This window comes from Bos taurus, chromosome 11 (assembly GCF_002263795.3).
Source record: "Bos taurus isolate L1 Dominette 01449 registration number 42190680 breed Hereford chromosome 11, ARS-UCD2.0, whole genome shotgun sequence".
NCBI classification, from domain to species: domain Eukaryota; kingdom Metazoa; phylum Chordata; class Mammalia; order Artiodactyla; family Bovidae; genus Bos; species Bos taurus.
This window is the reverse complement of record NC_037338.1, coordinates 19,472,966-19,495,018: the sequence shown is the minus strand read 5'-3', so window position 1 is coordinate 19,495,018 and position 22,053 is coordinate 19,472,966. Positions and strand designations below refer to the sequence as shown.

At 37.4% G+C, this 22,053-nt stretch overlaps 1 protein-coding gene across 4 annotated transcripts in view; it reads left to right on the top strand.

The window, feature by feature from the left end:
- The window catches only part of HEATR5B (HEAT repeat containing 5B), a 102,484-nt gene that overhangs the window by 47,435 nt on the left and 32,996 nt on the right, over positions 1–22,053 (top strand). For all 4 annotated transcript variants that reach the window (XM_005212707.4, XM_002691283.7, XM_005212706.5 and 1 more), the window contains 5 exons: positions 4,439–4,583; positions 10,120–10,359; positions 11,141–11,392; positions 15,808–15,989; positions 18,525–18,593. In XM_005212707.4, coding sequence (XP_005212764.1) covers positions 4,439–4,583; positions 10,120–10,359; positions 11,141–11,392; positions 15,808–15,989; positions 18,525–18,593 — 888 coding nt within the window. The remainder of the gene's footprint in view (positions 1–4,438; positions 4,584–10,119; positions 10,360–11,140; positions 11,393–15,807; positions 15,990–18,524; positions 18,594–22,053) is intronic.

Sequence of the window (22,053 nt, the reverse complement as noted above, 5' to 3'; positions counted from 1 at the left end):
CTTGCAGCCCTGTGGACTGTAGCCGGTCAGGCTCCTCTGTCCATGGAATTTTCTAGGCCAGAATACTGGAGTGGGTTGCTATTTCCTACTCCAGAGACTCTTCGTGGTCCATGGCTCAAACCCCACATCTCCTGCATTGCAGGCAGATGCTTTACTGCTGAGCCACTTGGGAAGTGCAGCTCTGATAGGCAACTGATAAATGTGATGAAGACTCAAACACACACTCCTCAGTTGTCTGGGTCCTCTGTGCATTTTTTTCCTCCTTAAATATAATTATACTATGAAAGTTTTCCTTATGAGATGGAACATATTTAAGAGGATCTGGTCAAGTAATAATGTGAATTTCTTTAGCTCAGTGGAGGTTATCAGTAAGCCACAGGGAACACACTGAGTGTCCTGTGTGTTAATGGAAAATAATGTATCCAAAATGATTTTTTTAGCAGAGCATCAAGGGTTTTGTTACACGGTATATTGAAGCACTCTACGGAATTTTTTCCAAAAATCTGGGAAGGAGATGGGATGGGAGATAAAAGATGAAAAAGAGGGCCACTCCAGTGGCTCTCTTGATTCCACATTACCAAATGCCCTTTGAGCTGTCTTCATTACCAAATCTTTTGACACTCTCTAAAAAATAGTTCACACATGGATTCATACAAATTAGTGAAATCAGGGCTGATTTTTGTAAACTTCATGTTCATCTCTATTCAGCCATTGCCACCAGAAGATACCATACTATGTGATACCATGTGTAATACCTAACACAAATGAGGTGATTTTTTTTTTTTTTTCGGCAAATCTATTAAGAGGTAAGTTTCACCACAGTAATCTTTATGAAATTATATAAAAATATTAAAATGTGTATGATAGAACTGTTCAAATATGTTTTTTCAAGAACAGCCACCACTCTGGATTACTTTTATTTTCCTCCTGGCAAGTAGGTGCTTTTTATAACCATGTGATCATTCTCCTGTCCAGATCTTATCTGCACACAGCAAATACATTACCTGGAATGATTGTAGGAGATGTCAGTGAGAAAAAGACTTGAGCTAAATGCCCACGTTGTCAGTGACAGAGCAGGGATATCTCATTGTCCAGAATATAAATACATGGCAGGCACAAGAAGGGATAGGTTAGCAAGATGACGTATGGTTTAAATAACAGGACTTTCTGGGCTTCCCTTGTGGCAGCTGGTAAAGAATCCTCCTGCAGTGCGGGAGACCGGGGTTCGATCCCTGGGTTTGGAAGATCCCTTAGAGAAGGGAAAGGCTACCCACTCCAGTATTCTAGCCTAGAGAATTCCATGGACCGTATAGTCCATGAGGTCGAAAAGAGTCAGACAAGACTGAGCGACTTTAACTTCCCTTCACAGAGGCCTAATGAAGGGAATGGCAACCCACTCGATTACTCTTCCCTGGAGAATTCCGTGGACAGAGGAGCCTGGCAGGCTACTGTCCATGGGATCACAAAGAGTTGGACGTGACTGAGTGATTAACATTAACTAACTAGAGGCCTAATGTAGGAGCAAGCAGCACAGTGTTCCTAAGGTTTGTGGAATATAAGGAAGAAAAAAGAAGCTTCTTTGGAAAACAGTGAGGCATAATCTACAAAAGTTGAAAGTATGCATACAATATAATCCAGCAACTCCCCTCTAAAGTAAATACCTGAGAGAAATGCATGCACATGTGTGCCAAAAAAAAAATCCTCAGGAATTTTCATTCCTGGGTTATTTGTGCTAGCCAAAAAAAATAGAAACAGCCAAAATGTTCTCCATTCTGCAGAGTGGATTAGGGTTTAATTCTTCAATAAAATATTATGCAACAATAAAAATGAATGAACCCCTATTATATGGAATCATGTGGATGAGTTCAACAGACATATTGCTAAAAAGAAACCAAACACAGAAGAGAACAGACTTCATGGTTCCATTTGTATAAAATTCAAGAATAAGGCTACACCAGGCTCTACTGATAGATGTCACAGTAAATTCTGATTATATCTGAGTAGCTAAGAAGTTTGCGTGAATCCACGTATTTTTTTTTATCAAATTTAATATGTTTTTTTCCTGATATTTGTGGATTTTACCAGAAAGTGTTAAAGTTTCCAAACAAATACGACTTAATTGTTACCTGGTTAACAGTGGCTGCAAAACACCATCAGTGATAATTTGCATCTCTCATATCAGAGACAGAGAAGGCAGTGGCACCCCACTCCAGTACTCTTGCCTGGAAAATCCCATGGGCGGAGGAGCCTGGTGGGCTGCAGTCCATGGGGTCGCAAAGAGTCGGACACAATTGAGCGACTTCACTTTCACTTTCCACTTTCATGCATTGGAGAAGGAAATGGCAACCCACTCCAGTGTTCTTGCCTGGAGAATCCCAGGGACGGGGGAGCCTGGTGGGCTGCCGTCTGTGGGGTCGCACAGAGTCGGACACGACTGAAGTGACTTAGCAGCAGTAGCAGCATATCAGAGATGTTGAAATGGAGGGGTGGGGAAGTGACTTCAGGATTGTTAAAACTGAGTTTTTGAAAACAGTATGTAAACCTTGAAATATTTTATTTCTTTCACTTCAACCCAGGATTTGTTGAGTGTATTTTCTTAGCTACAATTCTATTTAGTTGTAATTAAAGGAAATTATATGGTGTTCTGCTTCATATATGTTTAATCCTTTGATCTTTCCACAGTTGCATAAGATAGGTAGGACCTGTCTGTACCGATAAAAAAGCAAAACTCTGAGAGATCTGTTCCTTCCGTGTCATATGACCATGCTTAACCTTACCTATGGGATATTTGAAAGTTTTAAAATGTCATTATTTCTAGGAAGACAAAAGAAAACATTATGTTGAAAAAAATCTGATCTGTTAGGTTTTATCTCCTCAGTTATATATATATATTTTAATACTTGGTATAATTTCAATGGTTGTGAGCTTTATGCAAAAATGAGCTACAAATGCTATATTAACAGCATAAAAATACATTATCTAGCATTGTGAAGGAGTGATGTCTTCCATATAATTATTTTCTCCTCCATCATTTCTGGATGAGATTCTTTCTAAAATGTCTTGCTTCCTTGCTTAAAAAGCAACATATGGATCAGAGTTTAATATTTGCTTGATGAATCAGATTGATAGATTGAGTGATAATAGATTTATTATCTATTATATGATTTACTGTGTATCATCTACTGTTCTAAATAAAATATTTGTTTTAACTTATTTTATTTTCACTATATTCCTGTGGGAAATTGCTATCCTTATTTCATATATGAGCAAACAAGGCACAGAGAGGTTAGGTAACTTCCCTAAGATCACCCAGGAGTAAGTGTGTGATTTAAACCCAGTCTGGCAACTGGAGCCTGAGCTCTTAATTATTATGCAGTGGTATGTCTTATGGTTTATATCATATATTAGAGTGTACTATAGTGATTCTTTCAGGAACTTTTGAAATGAAAAACATTCTATACCAAAAGAATCGGTTTTGCAGTTCTTTTCAGATATTTATGTTTGCTTAATTTTAATTTTTTATTTTAATATGTACCTTCCTTTACTTTCAGTTCTTACTGTATGCTCTACCCTGTGACTTTTCATATGGTACACTTGATCTCTGCACTTTATATATTTCAGTGACATGGAGAAGAGAATGGCAACCCACTCCAGTATTCTTGCCTAGAAAATTCCATGGACAGAGGAGCCTGGTGGGCTGTGTCATCCATGGGGTCACAAAGAGTTGGACATGACTGAGTGACTTCATAGTTAATTAACAATGTTTTAATAGTTTCAGGAGAACAGTAAAGGGACTCAGCCATGCATATGCCTATATCCATTCTCCCCCAAACCCCTCTGAGGCCCATCCAGGCTAGCACATAACATTGAGCAGAGTTCTGTGTGCTATACAATAGGTTTTTGTTGGTTATCCATTTTAAGTATAGCAGTGTGTACATGACCTTGCCAGAGTCCTAACTATCCCTTCCCCCTGGCAACCATGAGTTTGTTTTCTAACTCTGAGTCTCTTTCTGTTTTATGTTCATTTGTATTATTTCTTCTTAGACTCCACATGTAAGAGTTTTCATATGATATTTCTCCTTCTGTCTGACTTCATCCAATATGACACTCTTTAGGTCCAAAAAAAAAAAAAATTTTCAGTGACAGAGTTTAATAGGACTGTGTATAAAATGTGCAAAAGATCCTTCTGGGTTTTAGTCTATGTATATTATATGATCTTTAACCCAAGAGTTGGGGCAGTTCTTTTGTAGCCTATGAAAATACTCTATATATTTTATTGGTATTACTAGTTTCTGAAAATTCCATCATTTGATTCTATTGGAAACAAATAAGGGTGTTAAATGAAGAGCCTCTTCAGAAATTAGATGTTGATATATGTTCATCAGACACGTGAGATTACAGCTTTTTAAAAAAAGTCTAAAATTATTATGGTTTACAGGTTCACCTGTGTAGTTCCCATCTATTACTTCGACGAGCAGCTGTGGCCTGTCTCCGGCAACTTGCTCAAAGAGAAGCAGCTGAAGTATGTGAATACGCCATGAGCCTGGCAAAAAGTTCAGGGGACAAAGAGAGCAGTGGTACCAGTAAGTCCTGTTATCAGTCAATATTCTTTTTAAGTGTTTTAATATTTAAAATGATTATTACTTATTAAATAACATTTTTGCATTGAAATATCATCAATTTTATTACTCTTTTAAATAAAACTTGTTACTTTTAAAATTCCCATATAGTTTTCTTGGTAGTTTTACATTTTTAACTTTCGAAACACCCTCTTCCAACAACACAAAGACTACACACGGACATCACCAGATGCTCAACACTGAAATCTGATAGATTATATTGTTTGCGGCCAAAGATGGAAAAGCTCCATACAGTCAGCAAAAACAAGACCAGGAGCTGACTGTGGCTCAGATCATGAACTCATTATTGCGAAATTCAGACATAAATTGAAGAAAGTAGGGAAAACCACTAGACCATCCAGGTATGACCTAAATCAAATCCCTTACGATGATATAGTGGGAGTGACAAACAGATTCAAGGGGTTAGCTCTGATAGACAGAGTCCCTGAAGAACCATGGAAGGAGGTTCGTGACATTGTACAGGAGGTAGTGGTCAAGACCATCCCCAAGAAAAAGAAATGCAAAAAGGGAAAATGGTTGTCTGAAGAGGAACAAATAGCTGAGAAAAGAAGAGAAGTTAAAGGCAAAGCAGAAAAGGAAAGCTATACCCATTTGAATGAAGAGTTCCAAAGACTAGCAAGGAGAGATAAAAAAGCCTTCCTCAATGATCAAATGCAAAGAAATAGAGGTAAATAATAAAGTGAGAAACAGTAGAGATCTCTTCAAGAAAATTAGAGATACCAAGGGAACATTTCATGCAAAGATGGGCACAATAAAGGACACACATGGTATGGGCCTAACAGAAGCAGAAGATATTAAGAAGAGGTGGCAAGAATACACACAAGAACTATACAAAAAGATATTCATGACCCAGATAATCATGGTGGTGTGATCACTCACCTAGAGCCAGACATTCTGGAATGTGAAGTCAAGTGGGCCTTAGGAAGCATCACTACCAACAAAGCTAGTGGAAGTGATGGAATTCCAGTTGAGCTATTTCAAATCCTAAAAGATGATGCTGTGAAAGTACTGCGCTAAATATGCCAGCAAATTTGGAAAACTCAGCAGTGGCCACAGGACTGGAAAAGGTCAGTTTTCATTCCAGTCCCAAAGAAGGGCAATGCCAGAGAATGCTCAAACTACCGCACAGTTGCATTCATCTCACACGCTAGCAAAGTAATGCTCAAAATTCTCCAAACCAGGCTTCAACAATACACGAACCGTGAACTTCCAGATGTTCAAGCTGGTTTTAGAAAAGGCAGAGGACCAGAGATCAAATTGCCAACATCGAAAAAGCAAGAGAGTTCCCCAGAAACATCTATTTCTGCTTTATTGACTACACCAAAGCCTTTGACTGTGTAGATCACAACAGGCTGTGGAAAATTCTTCAAGAGATGGGAATACCAGACCACCTGATCTGCCTCCTGAGAAATCTGTATGCAGGTCAGGAAGCAACAGTTAGAACTGGACATGGAACAACAGACTGGTTCCACATTGGGAAAGGAGTACGCCAAGGCTATATATATTGTCACCCTCCATATTTAACTTATATGTAGAGTACATTATGCAGAATGCAAGGCTGGATGAAGCACAAGCTGGAGTCAAGATTGCCAGAAGAAATATTAATAACCTCAGATATGCAGATGAACCACCCATTCGGCAGAAAGTGAAGAAGAACTAAAGAGCCTCTTGATGAAAGTGAGAGAAGAGAGGGAAAAAGCTGGCTTAGAACTCAACATTCAAAAAACAAAGATCATGCCATCTGATCCCATCACTTCATGGCAAATGGATGGGGAAACAATGGCAGACTTTATTTTCTGGGGCTCCAAAATCACTGCAGACGGTGACTGCAGCCATGAAATTAAAAGACGGTTGCTCCTTGGAAGAAAAGCTATGACCAACCTAGAGAGCATATTAAAAAGCAGAGACATTACTTTGCCGACAGAGGTTCATCTATTCAAAGCTATGGTTTTTCCAGTAGTCATGTATGGATGTGAGAGTTGGACTCAAAAGAAATCTGAGCACCAAAGAATTGATGCTTTTGAACTGTGGTGTTGGAGAATACTCTTGAGAATCCTTTGGACTGCAAGGAGTTCAAACCAGTCAATCCTAAAGGAAATCAGTCCTGAATATTCGTTGGAAAGACTGATGCTGAAGCTGAAGCTCCAATACTTTAGCCACCTGTTATGAATACCTAACTCCTTGGAAAAGACCCTGATGCTTAGAAAGATTGAAGGCAGGAAGAGAAGGGGACAACAGAGGATGAGATGGTTGGATGGCATTACTGACTCGATGGACATGAGTTTGAGCAAGCTCTGGAAGTTGGTGATGGACAGTGAAGTCTGGCATGCTGCAGTCCATGGGTTCGCAAAGAGTCGGACATGACTGAGAAACTGAACTGACTGACCTTTTAAAAATTTCATAGCTTAAAATTTTGGGGGTAGCTTTTAGTGTCAGAACACTTCTGCCATCCCTCAAGGATATTATAACTGTATAAGGGGTATTGCCTTGTATCCATAATATATTCTTGTATATATCCATAATGTATTCTGAAAACAGAAATGATCTATTTTGAGGATACTTGAAAGCTTCTGATGTCTGACAATAGTTAATTTTTTGAGATGTTACTTTTCCTCGAAGAAGTTAAGACCACAGTGACCAATTAAACTATGAAATGTCAGTAGATGTTTGGGTAGTGAAAAGTAGATCTTTACTTTCTTCAGTTCTTTTTGCTTTTCCAAGAGTTTTAAGTATAGCTTGCGTATGTAATTGCCCTCTGGGGATTCCCTGATACCTTCGTTGGTAAAAAATCCACCTGCAATGCAGGAGACTCTGGTTCAATCCTTGGGTCGGGAAGATCCCCTGGAGAAGGGATAGGCTACCCATGCAGTATTCTTGGGCTTCCCTTGTGGCTCAGCTGGTAAAGAATCCACCTGCAATGCAGGAGACCTGGGTTCGATCCCTGGATTGGGAAGACTCCCTGAAGAAGGGAAAGGCTACCCACTTCAGTATTCTGTCCTGGAGAATACCGTGGAGTTTATAGTCCATGGGGTCACAAAGAGTCGGACACGACTGAGTGACTTTCACTTTCACTTTTTCTCTGGTTCTAGGGGTAGGTGGTTTGGGAACTTTAAGAGCTTAATTGACAGACATATTTCGCCTATAGTGAGAGAAAATTTCTACTTTTAAGAGCTTCCTAATGCATAGTAGTTTCTTGGGTACCAAGAAGTAATATACCAAAATAGCTTCAATTTTAGCATAAGGTAAATAAGAACTCTGTTAGCAAGCACATGCTGTATTGTAGAGTGTATAGGAAGTTTACTATAAAAAATCTAGCAGTAAACATTACTGCTTTTTGGAGAGAAAACATAGTGCCAAAGGTAGTTGCAGAATTCTCTTGAATAAAAATTTCAAAACTTTTCTGCCAGTCACCATAATCAATATTCTGAGATAAACTAAGAATGGGAAAAATATTCACAAAATATCCTTTGTTTATTAAAATGTGTCCATTTGTATTTTAATATTTTTAAAGCTTTTACAAACGTGTGCCAGGGGGCCTAAAACACCACCCCCCCCCCACCAGGTTTGGTGATTCACTAGGACTCAGCATATAGTCACATTTATGGCTATGATTTATAACAGCAGAAGGATACAAAGCAAAATCAGCAAAGGGAGAAGGTACATGGAGTGAAGTCCAGAGCAGACCAGGCACAAGCTTCTAAGAGTTCACTCCCCATGGAATCACACAGGATATGCTTAATTCCCCAGCAAGGAGTTGCAACAACACATGTAAAATGTTGTCTTCCAATCAAGGCTATGGTTTTTCCAGTGGTCATGTACGGATGTGAGAGTTGGACTGTGAAGAAAGCTGAGTGCTGAAGAATTGATGCTTTTGAACTGTGGTATTGGAGAAGACTCTTCAGAGTCCCTTGGACTGCAAGGAGATCCAACCAGTCCATCCTAAAGGAGATCAGTCCTGGGTGTTCTTTGGAAGGACTAATGCTAAATCTGAAACTCCAATACTTTGGTAACCTGATGCGAAGAGTTGACTCATTGAAAAGACTCTGATGCTGGGAGGGATTGGGGGCAGGAGGAGAAGGGGACGACAGAAGATGAGATGGCTGGATGGCATCACCGACTCGATGGACGTGAGTCTGAGTGAACTCCGGGTGTTGGTGATGGACAGGGAGGCCTGGCTTGCTGGGATTCATGGGGTCGCAAAGAGTCGGACACAACTGAGTGACTGAACTGAACTGAACTGACCTGAAGCTTGCTAGACTCTCAGTGCCTAAGGTTTTTATTAGGGGCTAGTCAAATAGGCATGATTTACCTAGCATATACTGGAAGTTCAGATTTTCTGAAAGTTTGTTGTTCAGCCTAAACAGATGTCCAGCATAAACCCTATTGTTGGTAGAGATAACTTAGTCATTCTCAGCCACTTTTATCAGGAAATGATGGGGCTCTCTTGAAACCCAATCCCCACATGCAAGTCAAGGACTAACTGTGATATCAGACCTTCATAGGGTAGTCTGGGACCTGCTAGGGTAGGTCTTCAATGCATCTGTAAATATCACAAGAGTACACAAAAGAGGTGTTTTATCAAGGAAACAATACCAACATATGAAATATCTTTAACCTCTAAGGATTAAATAGTTACATGTTAATACAATCCTAAGATAGCATTTTTCTTCTATAAAACTGATCAAGATTAAAAATTATGATTTTAACCAGTGTTGGGAGAGGTATGAATAAAAGAGAGATTTCTTACAACTGCTGGTAGAAATGTAAAGTCACACAAATTTCCTTGGAGGATTTTTTTGTCAGTATATCCTCCAGGTTTTCAAACCGTGCTAACCCTTTGACCTAGCCTCTTTCAGGAATTCCTGCTCAGTGGTTAATCAAATGTACTCCTAAGTCAGTGATTTGCTATGTTCATGTAAATTCATGTTGTGGAAGTCTAATTCCTGCTACGGGAAAATATTCACGCTATGCTGCTAAGTGAAAAATAGACCTCTGTGCTTCATCTCTCTAGAATGTTACTTCCTCAGAACCTTCCATTTCCTCCTGTCTTTGAATTCCCCTGACTGTGGCTGTTTTCTGCAAGCCTCTCCTTATTATGTCTTTGGAGTGATTCAGTTTCAATTTGTTCAGCCAACATATATAGCAATAATTTTTTTCAGATGATTAAATCTATTTAAAAATATATCTTTCCCACACTTTTCTTGTTAAAATCAAATATATTTATCAAGTATTCCCTGGAGATTTGTTTAAAATACCATAGGCTAATCTGTCTTAAAGAGCAGGGTTTTTACTTTCATTGTCAGATTAAGTCCTAATTCTAAAAACATGTAATTTGTAGACCGTAGTTGAATTGTGTATATAGCTAACTGGTTTTGTTGTTGTTGTGAATTTACATGTAGATCATGGTCTTTAACATAACTATTACCACTGGTATACAATAAAGTCCTGTACAAGTTCATTTGAAATATTTGCTTTTCAGATGTTAGTCCTTTTGCGCCCGGAGCAAGTTCTCGAAGTGATATCCATTGCCGGCATCAAGGTGTTAATATAACAGAAACTGGTCTCGAGGGACTTCTTTTTGGAATGCTAGACCGGGAGACAGACAGAAAATTATGTTCTGATATCCATGATACTTTGGGACATATGCTGTCATCGCTGGCTGTAGAAAAGCTTTCTCATTGGCTAATGCTTTGTAAAGATGTCCTAGCAGCTTCTAGTGGTATGTATTTAATATATATATTCTTAAAATAAGGAAAATTATTTATTTTTGATACATATCTATAGATATATACCATATAGAGATATACATACATATATTTAAATTTGAGCCTACATTTTTAAATACTAATAAGTTATAATCTATAAATCCCTATAAAGGGATTAATTAAGGTTAAATTATATTACCAACTAATGAACTCTGATTATTTTTTGGCAGATAACTAAGTTCAAACTAATTTTCATGTATTAAAATCCCAGATTACTGTCTTGTTCAATATAAGATGTAGAAGTAGTGAAATATGTAAATATTTTTGTTATTCTTTCCCTGGTTTTTCATTTGTTTTTATTTTTTTTAATTAAATATATTTAACAAGAAATTTTATTTTACTACCATAGATCAACAATCATACCTTTCATAAAAATAATTATTGTGAAAGTACATGCAAAGGAGACAAAACAGTATTATTGAATTTCAAAGTGATATCTGATAACTGCTTTTATTATTTATTTATTTTAATTTTTATACAGTTTTTAAAGGTTACTTTTCATTTACATGTATTACAAAATTATTGCCTGTATTCTTTGTGGTGTACATCACATCCTTGAGCCTGTCTTACATGCTTTGTACCCAGTCCCCTTCTTTGGTTTTTTAATTGATTCTCTAAAAAGAACCTTGCCAATTCTACTGTTTTTAAATTAGATACTTTCAAACAGTGCTATATCTAAAGCATCATTTTTGCTGTACGTGAGGTTGTTATAATGTGCTTTTACTCTTGTTACAGATATGAGTACTGCAACTCCCTTAAGCAGTGGAAAAGATGAGGAATTTGAGAAGAAAGATGAGATGGATGATGATACCATGTTTACCACACTCGGAGAAGAAGATAAATCAAAGCCCTTTGTGGCACCTCGCTGGGCCACTCGAGTATTTGCTGCTGATTGCCTGTGTCGAATCATCAATCTGTGTGAGAATGCAGACCAAGCTCACTTTGATCTTGCCATGGCACGTTCTGCTAAACTACGAAACCCTACAAGTAAATCCAGTACTTCTTTTCCCCAGAGTATTTTTTAATAGGTTTGAAATATTTTACTGCTTTAACATGCTTTAGACTGTGCTCTTCATTTATTGTAAGTTTCCTTGCTTTTTGCCTTTGTTTTTTGTCCTCTCTACATACTGTCTCTCTTCTGATCTCTGTTAGGAAGGTAAGTTGAGGAAAGTGGGCCAAAGTTATGTATCTGTCTACCTTAAGATACATTCATCTTAATCATTTATCCTAAGAATAATGATGGCCCTAAGCATAATGATGACAGTAATGTATGTTTCCTTGGTACCTTATCCTACTTTTAGCAAAAGTTTAAGGTGAATAAATAAAGTGCATTTTGCAGTCCCCAGCCATGGAGAATGTCAGAGTTTGTGAATGCCATGGCAGATTTTAAACTCAGATTTCAGAAATGCTATGGCATATTTTTGAAAAGATGAAATTGTTTATCACTGAAACCTTTTACTTTTTGATCGTTTGTAAGCTTTTATACCATATATCCCCTGGATCAGATATTAAATGGAATTTACAGAGATCATCAGATTTAGTATTTTCACTTACAAATGAAGAAACCCAGAGAAGCTGAGAAAGTGGTAGAGTAACAGACTCTCTTATCTTATGCTTTGTTGTCTCTTCATCATCCTGTCATTTTTTTAAATATCTGAAGACATCGTATGTATTATCAGTATTGAGGTCTGTATGTTAAAAATGCCTTCTAGTTTATTTTATTGTGTGTAAGAAGCAGTGATGGATTAAAAAACAAAAAGTAAAACAGTATTACACTGTGTATAAAATGTGAATCTGATATAGGATACCAGTAAAGCACAATATGTTGTGAACATTGTCTTTAATCATGTCATTCATCAAATAGTCATCAAAACTTGCTCTTTGCTGTCCATTGGGGATCCAGAAGGAAAAAAATAACAGTCTGTGCTTTTGAAGATGTTCTAGTCTAGAAGACAAAGAGACAAATTTGTCACTCAAATAATTATATTTCCCAGTAGTGGAAGGATAGAGTACTTTGGGAACATAAAAAATTGCTATTCATTTCCTGAAGAACTAGGGAAAACCTCAAAGAAGAGGTCATATTGAAGCTGAATTTTATAGGAAGAGAGAGGGTTTTCCAAGTAGAAGAGGCTGGTTGTGTTAGTCTTCTGTTGTTATTGTAAGAAATGACTGTAAACTTAATGGTTTAAAATAACAGAAATTTATTAAGTTATGGTTCTGTGGGTCAGAAAATCCCAGGGTGTTATAAACCTCTGTTGTTGTTCAGTCATCCAGTCGTGTCTGACTCTTTGCGACCACATGGACTGCAGCACTCCAGGCCTCCCTGTCCCTCACCATCTCCTGGAGTTTGCCCAAGTTCATGTCCATTTCATCAATAATGCTGTCCAGCCCTCTCATCCTCTAATGCCCTTTTCTCCTTCTGCCCTCAATCTTTCCCAGCATCAGGTACTTTTCCAATGAGTTGTCTGTTCATATCAGATGACCAGAATACTGGAGCTTCAGCATCAGTCCTTCCAGTGAATATTCAGGGTTGATATCTCTTACGATTGACTGGTTTGATCTCCTTGCCGTGCAAGGGACTTTCAGGAGTCTTCTCCAGCACCACTATTTGAAGGCATCAATTCTTTGGGATTCTGCCCTCTTTATGGTCCAGTTCTCACAGCCATACATGACCACTGGGAAAAAACCATAGCCTTGACTATACAGACTTCTGTCGGCAGAGTAATGTCTCTGCTTTTCAACACAGTGTCGAGGTTTGTCATCAATAACCTCTATCAGTCCCCTAATTCTTTCCCCATTTGGGGTTTCTGCCCAGTGTCCTTCCCTCTCTCCCCACATTAGGCATTCATCTCCTTGGATTTGGGGAAAAGTTAGAGGTCTTGATTTGAGAAAAGTTATAGGTAGAGATTGTGAAGAGAAGCAACCACAGCACTTTCATTCTGGGATCAATTGCCTAGTTTTTCATTGGCAGATTGATATAAATTGTAAATTAGGTGACAGAATACAGAAGGAGTAATGAGTTTTTATTTACTTTTGAGTTGGCATAATATGAATAGGCTCATTTCAGTCCAGTTTCTTCTGCCTTGGAAATTTCCTCCCAAATTCTGGTAATAGTTTATTATACTAGTTTTTATTGATGATGTGTTTTTTGCCTGTCTTAGGTGAGGAAGCATTGGGAGCCAAAAAATTTTTTTCTCTCCCCTTTACTTCCCTTGCCCAAATCAATAGATACTCTTTTTCAAACTTAAAATTCTAAAATTGGTAGAATTTTAGGTAGGCAGATGAAAAATTTGGAAGATACCAGTAACCTTCACAATAGCAAAAATAATAAAAGCCTTTTAAAATAGAAGTTGTTTGGGGATCAGAATTGCCACAGAGTTGCCACTGCTTCAAAAAGTTTGAGGATCTTGCAGCCTCCTGAAGAATTTTAGAGTTCTTGAACCTGATAAATTCTTTATATAATTTCTGTTGCTATGTCATTAAGTTCACCGATCTTTTCTTCTTCATTATCTAATCATTGCTAATCTTATTCAGGGTATTTTTTACTTCAGATATCTTTTTATATCTCTAGAAATCCCATTTGGGTTTTATTCATCTTTTGTTTAGGCAATGTGTTTATAATAGCTGCTTAAAGGTCCCTAACTGAACTGAACTGAAAGGTCCCTATTGCTAATTGTGTTATCCTTTTCATTTTTGGACCAATTTCTATTCATTGCATTTTGTTTTTATTTTCTTAGTCATGGGATATATTTTCCTGCTTTTTTACATCTGTAGTAATTTTTTACTAGTTGCTCAGTTCAGTCGCTCAGTTGTGTCTGACTCTGTGACCCCATGGACTTTAGCATGCCAGGCCTCCCTGTCCATCACCAACTCCTGGAGTTTACTCAAACTCATGTGCATTGAGTCAGTGACGCCATCCAACCATCTTATCCTCTGTTGTCCCCTTCTCCTTCTGCCCTCAATCTTTCCCAGCATCAGGGTCTTTTCTAATGAGTCAGCTCTTTTCATCAGGTGGCCAAAGTATTCGAGTTTCAGCTTCAACATCAGTCCTTCCAAAGAATATTCAGGACTGATTTCCTTTAGGATGGACTGGTTGGATCTCCTCGCAGTCCAAGGGACTCTCAAGAGTCTTTTCCAACACCATAGTTCAAAAGCATCAATTCTTCGGTGCTCAGGTGTCTTCACAGTCCAACTCTCACATCCATACATGACTACTGGAAAAACCATAGCTTTGACTAGATGGACATTTGTTGGCAAAGTAACATCTTTGCTTTTTAATATGCTGTCTAGGTTGGTCATAACTTTTCTCCCAAGTAGTAAGCATCTTTTTATTTCATGGCTGCAGTCACCATCTGCAGTGATTTTTGGAGCCCTCCAAAATAAAGTCTGACACTGTTTCCACTGTTTCTCCATCTATTTGCTATGAAGTGATGGGACCGGATGCCATGATTAGTTTTCTGAGTGTTGAGCTTTAAGCCAACTTTTTCACTCTCCTCTTTCACTTTCATCAAGAGGCTCTTTAGTTATTCTTCACTTTCTGCCATAAGGGTGGTGTCATCTGCATATCTGAGGTTATTGATATTTCTCCTGGCAGTCTTAATTCTAGCTTGTGCTTCATCCAGCCCAGTGTTTCTCATGATGTACTCTGCATATAAGTTAAATAATCAGGGTGACAATATAGAGCCTTGACGTACTCCTTTCCCAATGTGGAACCAGTCTGTTGTTCCATGTCCAGTTCTAACTGTTGCTTCCTGACCTGCATACAGATTTCTCAGGAGGCAGGTCAGGTGGTCTGGTATTCTCATCTCTTGAAGAATTTTCCACCGCCTGTTGTGATCTACAAAGTCAAAGGCTTTGACGTAGTCAATAAAGCAGAAATAGATGTTTTTCTGGAACTCTCTTGCTTTTTCCATGATCCAGCAGATGTTGGCAATATGACTCTGGTTCCTCTGCCTTTTCTAAAACCAACTTGAACATCTGGAGGTTCACGGTTCACATACTGTTGAAGCCTGGCTAGGAGAATTTTGACCATTACTTTGCTAGCATGTGAGATGAGTGCAATTGTGCAGTAGTTTCAACATTCTTTGGCATTGCCTTTCTTTGTTGACCAAAGAATTACAGACTCCATTGGAGAAAGTTATGGTAATCAGTTATTTTGCTTCAAATGTCATCATACATCCTATAATATCATTCATGTTATCATATTGTATAAAGGTTTACCACAATTCTTCAGAGATTATGATATGGAAACTTTCTTGAAAGTATATCTTTTTTATTTTTAAACTTGGTATAACATGTTGATTATAAATGCTTTTTAAAGCAAATTCATTTTGTATTTTTTTTTTATTATTACACTTAATTTTGGAAATGTTTTCCTTTTTGCCTTCTATTTTTATTTTTAGATGACCTCTTGGTACTTCATCTCTCTGACCTAATTCGCATGGCATTCATGGCTGCAACCGATCATAGTAACCAGCTGCGGATGGCTGGTCTCCAAGCCCTCGAAGACATTATCAAGAAGTTTGCCTCTGTGCCTGAGCCAGAATTCCCAGGTCATGTGATTCTGGAGCAGTATCAAGCTAATGTGAGATATTTTTTGTTTCAAAATTAAAATTGATCGTTTGAGTGAACACTAAAGTGAAACTCCCCTGGAGAAATGTATCTGGACCTGTAACCTGTTTATTCATGTACCATGCTTATGTTTTTTTCCCCTTGTCCGTTACATAGTTAGGATCAGTTCACAGCTGAAGAAATCATAATATAAAACGTGTCACTATTTTTAAGTCATGAGGTAGTGATTAGTGATAAAACTAGAATAGATGTTCCAGCCTGGCTTTCCATTCTTGTGTTTAGATTTTTAGTCATGCCATTTTAAAGATAAAAGGAACATTTAAAGAGTGATGTGGATTTACTGCCATTGTTTTTATATGTCAAGACTTGATAAGCATTTTTAAAAATAAAAAGCAATTGTCTCTTGTATGCTGAAGGATAAATTAACTTTTAGTAGCAATGAAAACTGTTACCAAAAGAACTGTGTATTTCAAAAGATTTTTTTATGCTCTAAACATAGATATACTTGTTTCTCCTGAAATTTATACCTGTATTTATGTTCTTCAAAGGAGTCACAATAGGGACTTCCCTGGTGACCCGGTAATTAAGATACTACACTTCCACTGCAGAGGGTACAGTTTGCATCCCTGGGCCACATGCATTGTCCCCCCTCCCCGCCCCCCAAATAAAAGGATGCACAATGGATGTAATCCTAGAAATGGTGGATTATGTGAAGGAGAGAGAAACTTGTTAATAAGAAAACAATAAACTATTTTTTTCCTCTGTGATTATACCAAAATCGTGGCTTCAGTCACATTGTACCTCATTTAACATCTATGCTCAAACATACACAGAATTAAAAAGTGTGGATAATGTATAGTCCATTTTTTTCCATTATAAGTATAGGTAAAGAAGTTATACTTTCTAGTCCAAATGGCTGTAGAACGCTTTTATATAATGTCGCAGCTGCTGCTGCTGCTAAGTCGCTTCAGTCATGTCCGACACTGTGCAACCCCATGGACTGCAGCCTACCAGGCTTCTCCGTCCATGGGATTCTCCAGGCAAGAACACTGGAGTGGGTTGCCATTTCCTTCTCCAGTTTACTCCCAAATACCCAATCTATCAGAATGGTCTTTTTTTTTTTTTTAATCTTCCTATTTAGAAATAATTAAAACCTACAGAAATAATTGCAAGAATAGTACAAAAAAAGACCTTGCCTTATACCCTTCATCCTTCATTCACATTTGCCAATTGAGAATTTTGCCTCATTTGGTTTAACATTTTCTCTTTCTCTCTCTGCTCACAACAGGCACTCTCTCAGCTTTTTTTTTTTTTTCCTGAGTTGTTTAAAAGTAAATTATCAAAATCATGTATCTTTACCCTTGAGCACTTTAGTCTGCGTTTCCAAAAGACAAGAAAGTTGTCTTACATAACCACAGAACAGTTATCAACTTTAAGAAATTCCAAATTGATGTACTACTTTTATATAATCTGTCATATTCCAGGTTTATCAGTCAACCCAATAATGTCTTTTATAATATATTCTTTCTCCTTCAGTGTGAGACCTACTAGCACCTCTGAAGTGCGATTACTACAGTTGATCATTCAAATGCAAATACTGGTTACTTGCCATGTGTGTTTAGTCACTGAGAGGGACCCTTATTTGATTTCCAAACTCCTGTTGATAAGCCTTAGTGACTGAATCTCTAGTGTAAGGGGAGAAATCTCAAATTAGGAGTTGACTATATCTAATTCCTTATTCACATCATACATACTAAATCTAATATAGCCAAGAATCTGTGACTGATACTGGCTTATTAAAATAAAGTAGTAAGTAGAGTGGACCTGGTTAGTACTTGGCTGGAAAACTAAAGCTTATATTCCTTCATTTATTACTCTGAGAGCAGTACATAAATTAGTATTTCTTAAGCAACTTTCTTTTAAGACATCTTGTTTTGAAGTGAAATGATTTTTAAGGTCTTTAGTGACTATGTGAATTTTTAGTACTACTCAGTTATTTAAGGAAATTGAGCCTTTAACCTCAGTTATATGAGATTTGCCCATGAGGTAAACACTGTTAGAAATATGTTCAAGAATATGTAGACAGGAGAAAAATAGCAATTTTCTCTTATCTGTGGGAACTTGTGGCTTTGTTAGAAAATCCCATGTACTATTAAAAATAAATGAAAAAGAACAAAATTAATTGCTTATTTGGTATAAGATTCATACAGATTAGATAATGATAATCTCCTGGAAAGCAAAAGAAGAATGGTATGATTGAGTTTATTGTTATCAAAAAGAGAGATAAGAGACATGTGATAAAAAGGAAAGGAACAAAGATATGTTTTGTGTGTTTTCATCTCCAGAGACATAAGAGATTTCCTCAGTTCAGTCCTTCAGTCCTGTCCGACTCTTTGCAACCCCATGGACTGCAGCACGCCAGGCTTCCCTGTCCAGTACCAACTCCCGGAGGTTACTCAGACTCATGTCCATCGAGTTGGTGATGCCATCCAACCATCTCATCCTCTACTTATCTTTAAAAATAAAATGCTTGTACTCATTTTTCTAGGTGGGAGCTGCTCTAAGACCAGCCTTTTCACAAGATACCCCATCAGACATAATAGCAAAAGCTTGCCAGGTAAGAAGAAAAATAGAATTTTCTATATTCATCTTCTATAAATTTATAGATACTTTAGAACTTCACTTCCAAGAGAGAAAAATCAAATAGTATTAAGTTTTATCTCAGAAATACAGCAGTGACGGTTTCCTTTTTTATCCTCTATGAAATGATGAAGTAGTAACTACTAATCACAACTTCAAAAAAATTTTTTTTTGCTGTAGCTGAGGTCACAACTTTGGAATACATAGCTCTTATGTTGTTCTATAGTAAATGGAGATGTAAAAGTCCTAAGATGGACTAGAGTAAAATCTACAATAATTAAAGAGTATATAGTAATGGTAAATAGGTAGTAAAAAGGTTTTTTTTGACCACAGGTTGTAAAAATTCTACAAGTTTCTGTGTATTAAATATACTAAGGACAATTTTACAATATGGCAATTTCATTGCAAAATTAATCCCAGGGGATTATTCTCAAACTATTGTATCTGAAGAGAGTTACAAAAGTACATATGTTCCTACCCCTTCAGTAAGTTTGTCTTTTTCGTGCTCCATCCTGAAAAAGGCTGTGTGCACTAAGCTCTAAACTTTCAGAAAATCTGATTCTTTATCTGCTAACCTAAGGATAGAAGAGCAGCAAGTCTGCCCTCGCCAGTTTTCTGGAGTACAGGGCTGTAATCCGTCTTTATTGCTTAGAGTTCATAGTCAAGCGACATGTCGCCTCTGTGCAGAGAATGTCCTGCTGTTTGCAATGACAAGTTTGAAATTCTGACTTTAATCTCTCTGTGGATAAATGAGTTGTCTCCTCCTCCTGTTAGTGTTTATTTCTTTGAAACCTGCTGTCTTAATGGTGGTCTTCAGAGACATGAACTTCTCCCACCAACAGCAGACCAGAGAGAGAAGATGAGGGAGTGTTGTTTAAGACGGAAGCTTGGGGGTCATGGTACAAACCTTGGAGGTAGAGTAGGTAAGCCATTTGGATCGGGGTATTGGCCCACAAGCATCAGAAATAATGCAGTCAGTGTATAAAATAAATGTATCATGGTAGCGTTTCAGATTGTGATGTTTAAACACAACAAAATCTCCTACAAAGCTCCTGATGATCAGAAAAGCAAAGGTGATTAGAACTTCATCTTGTGAATGATTAGTATGAAAATGCCATGTTAGTGAATTTGCCTTAAACTTATTTCTTAAATGACCATGCTTTCTCTGTAAGAAGTGTCTTCTTTTCTAGTGGCAGGCTTAAAGTTTGACCACGTATCCTTCTGTTTCTGGGTAGAAACCTGCTTTTTGAAATAGCTGGAGCCCTGGGTTGCAAGCTCCTTTCATTAAGGTTACCGAAGGAATTGGCTTTGGGCAGGTGATGAATCTTGGCATCTCTGCTGGTTTACTAGAGTAAAATCATGTTAAACCTGAAAATCAAGTATTAATAATTCAGAGAAATTATAGGAAAACCCTCAAATGTTTTCAATTAAGGACAATTGAGGACAGTAATCAGTAAGTTAAGAAAAAATATCATTTAAAGCAGGGTTGGAATAATAAGCATAATACGTACTTTAGATATTTTATTTCAACCTGAGGTTTATAAGTGTGCGTTCATTCACTACTCTCTTTTTCATTCTCTACTCTTTTGATACGAGGCCAGAGTCTTTCCTTGTAGTATGATTTCGTTGATTGAGTGTTGGCTTTGTCTGTCTTCATAAACCAAATCCATAGTGCAGTGTCTGTAGTTTCTGATTTCATTTTCTTTAAAGCGGAGAAAGTACTTAGGTTTTTGCAAGGCAAACAGTGCCATATTCTTGATTTTTGATAATTTTCCTCAACTTTACTTACATTTCTACCAAAATTCAAAGTATCAAGTGTCTCCAAAGTGTTATTTTCTTTAGGAATAACAACTTTTATTTTCACACTTATATGTAATTACTTTTTGCTTTAAATTTCAGTGTATTTGAGCATTGTGTGACTGACTTTTTTTTTTTTTTTTGCCATCTGTATTGGTAATAATCAGTTTTTAAATGTCCCTATTGAATTTTATTTAATTCAGTTTTGAATTCTTAGAGAATAAGATTATAAGAGAATTAAACAGTTTACACATATATTTATTTACTCTTAACTTTTTAAAAGTTTTAAATATAGGAATACAACCCATTAACCCAGTTGAATATCCAGATGCTCTGAAAACCTGAAGCTTTTTCATAATTTATTTGGTAACAAAATCTGAGCTAACTGTATTCACTCAGCCCTGACATGAAGTTGAGTGAGATAATAGTACTGATTGATCTCAATTAGTGTGATTCGTAGTACATTTCATCTGGAAGTATCTGTGTGTTAATAATGGGATGCTGCTACACATCTTGCTTAATCCCTTAATTAAGTTCATGTACCTTAATACTCTTTAGGGTATAATGTTGTGAATTATGCAACATCACCTAAGGATTTCAGGTGGGAAAATGAGGACATATACCTGCTGAGTGAAGTGGGCACTGTCAGACCTCTTCTTTCATTCAGTAGGTTGTCTTTTTGTTTTGTTGATGATCTCCTTTGCTATGCAAAAGCTTTTAAGTTTAATTAGGTCCCATTTGTTTATTTTTGCTCTATTTCTTTTGCTTTAGGAGGTAGATCCAAAAAAAAAACATTGCTGCAGTTTATGTCAAAGAGTATTCTGCCTGTATTTTCCTCTAGGACTTTTATAGTAACAGGTTTTACATTTAGGGTTTTGTTTTTTTTTTAAATTTTATTTTTTAACTTTACAATATTGGTTTTGCCATATATCAAAATGAATCCACCACAGGTATACACGTGTTCCCCATCCTGAACCCTCCTCCCTCCTCCCTCCCCGTACCATCCCTCCTCCCTCTCCATACCATCCCTCTGGGTCGTCCCAGTGCACCAGCCCCAAGCATCCAGTATCGTGCATCCATTTTGAGTATATTTTTGTTCAGTTCAGTTCATTTCAGCTCAGTAGTGTCTGACTCTTTGCAACCCCATGGACTAGTTGGATCTCCTTGCAGTCCAGGGGACTCTCAAGAGTCTTCTCCAGCACCACAGTTCAAAAGCATCAATTCTTCAGTGCTCTGCTTTCTTTATAGTCCAACTCTCGCATCCATACGTGACTACTAGAAAAACCATATCTTTGACTAGATGGACCTTTATTGGCAAAGTAATGTCTCTGTTTTTTAATATGCTGTCTAGGTTGGTCATAGCTTTTCTTCCAAGAATCAAATGTCTTAATTTCACGTCTGCAGGCACTGTCTGCAGTGATTTTGGAACCGCAAAAAATAAAGTCTCTCACCGTTTCCATTGTTTCCCCATCCATTTGCCATGAAGTGATGGGACTGGATGCCACGATCTTTGTTTATTGAATGTTGAGTTTTAAGCCAGCTTTTTCACTCTCCTCTTTCACTTTCATCAGGAGGCTCTTTAGTTCTTCTTCGCTTTCTGCCATAAGGGTGGTATCATCTGCATATCTGAAGGTTATTGA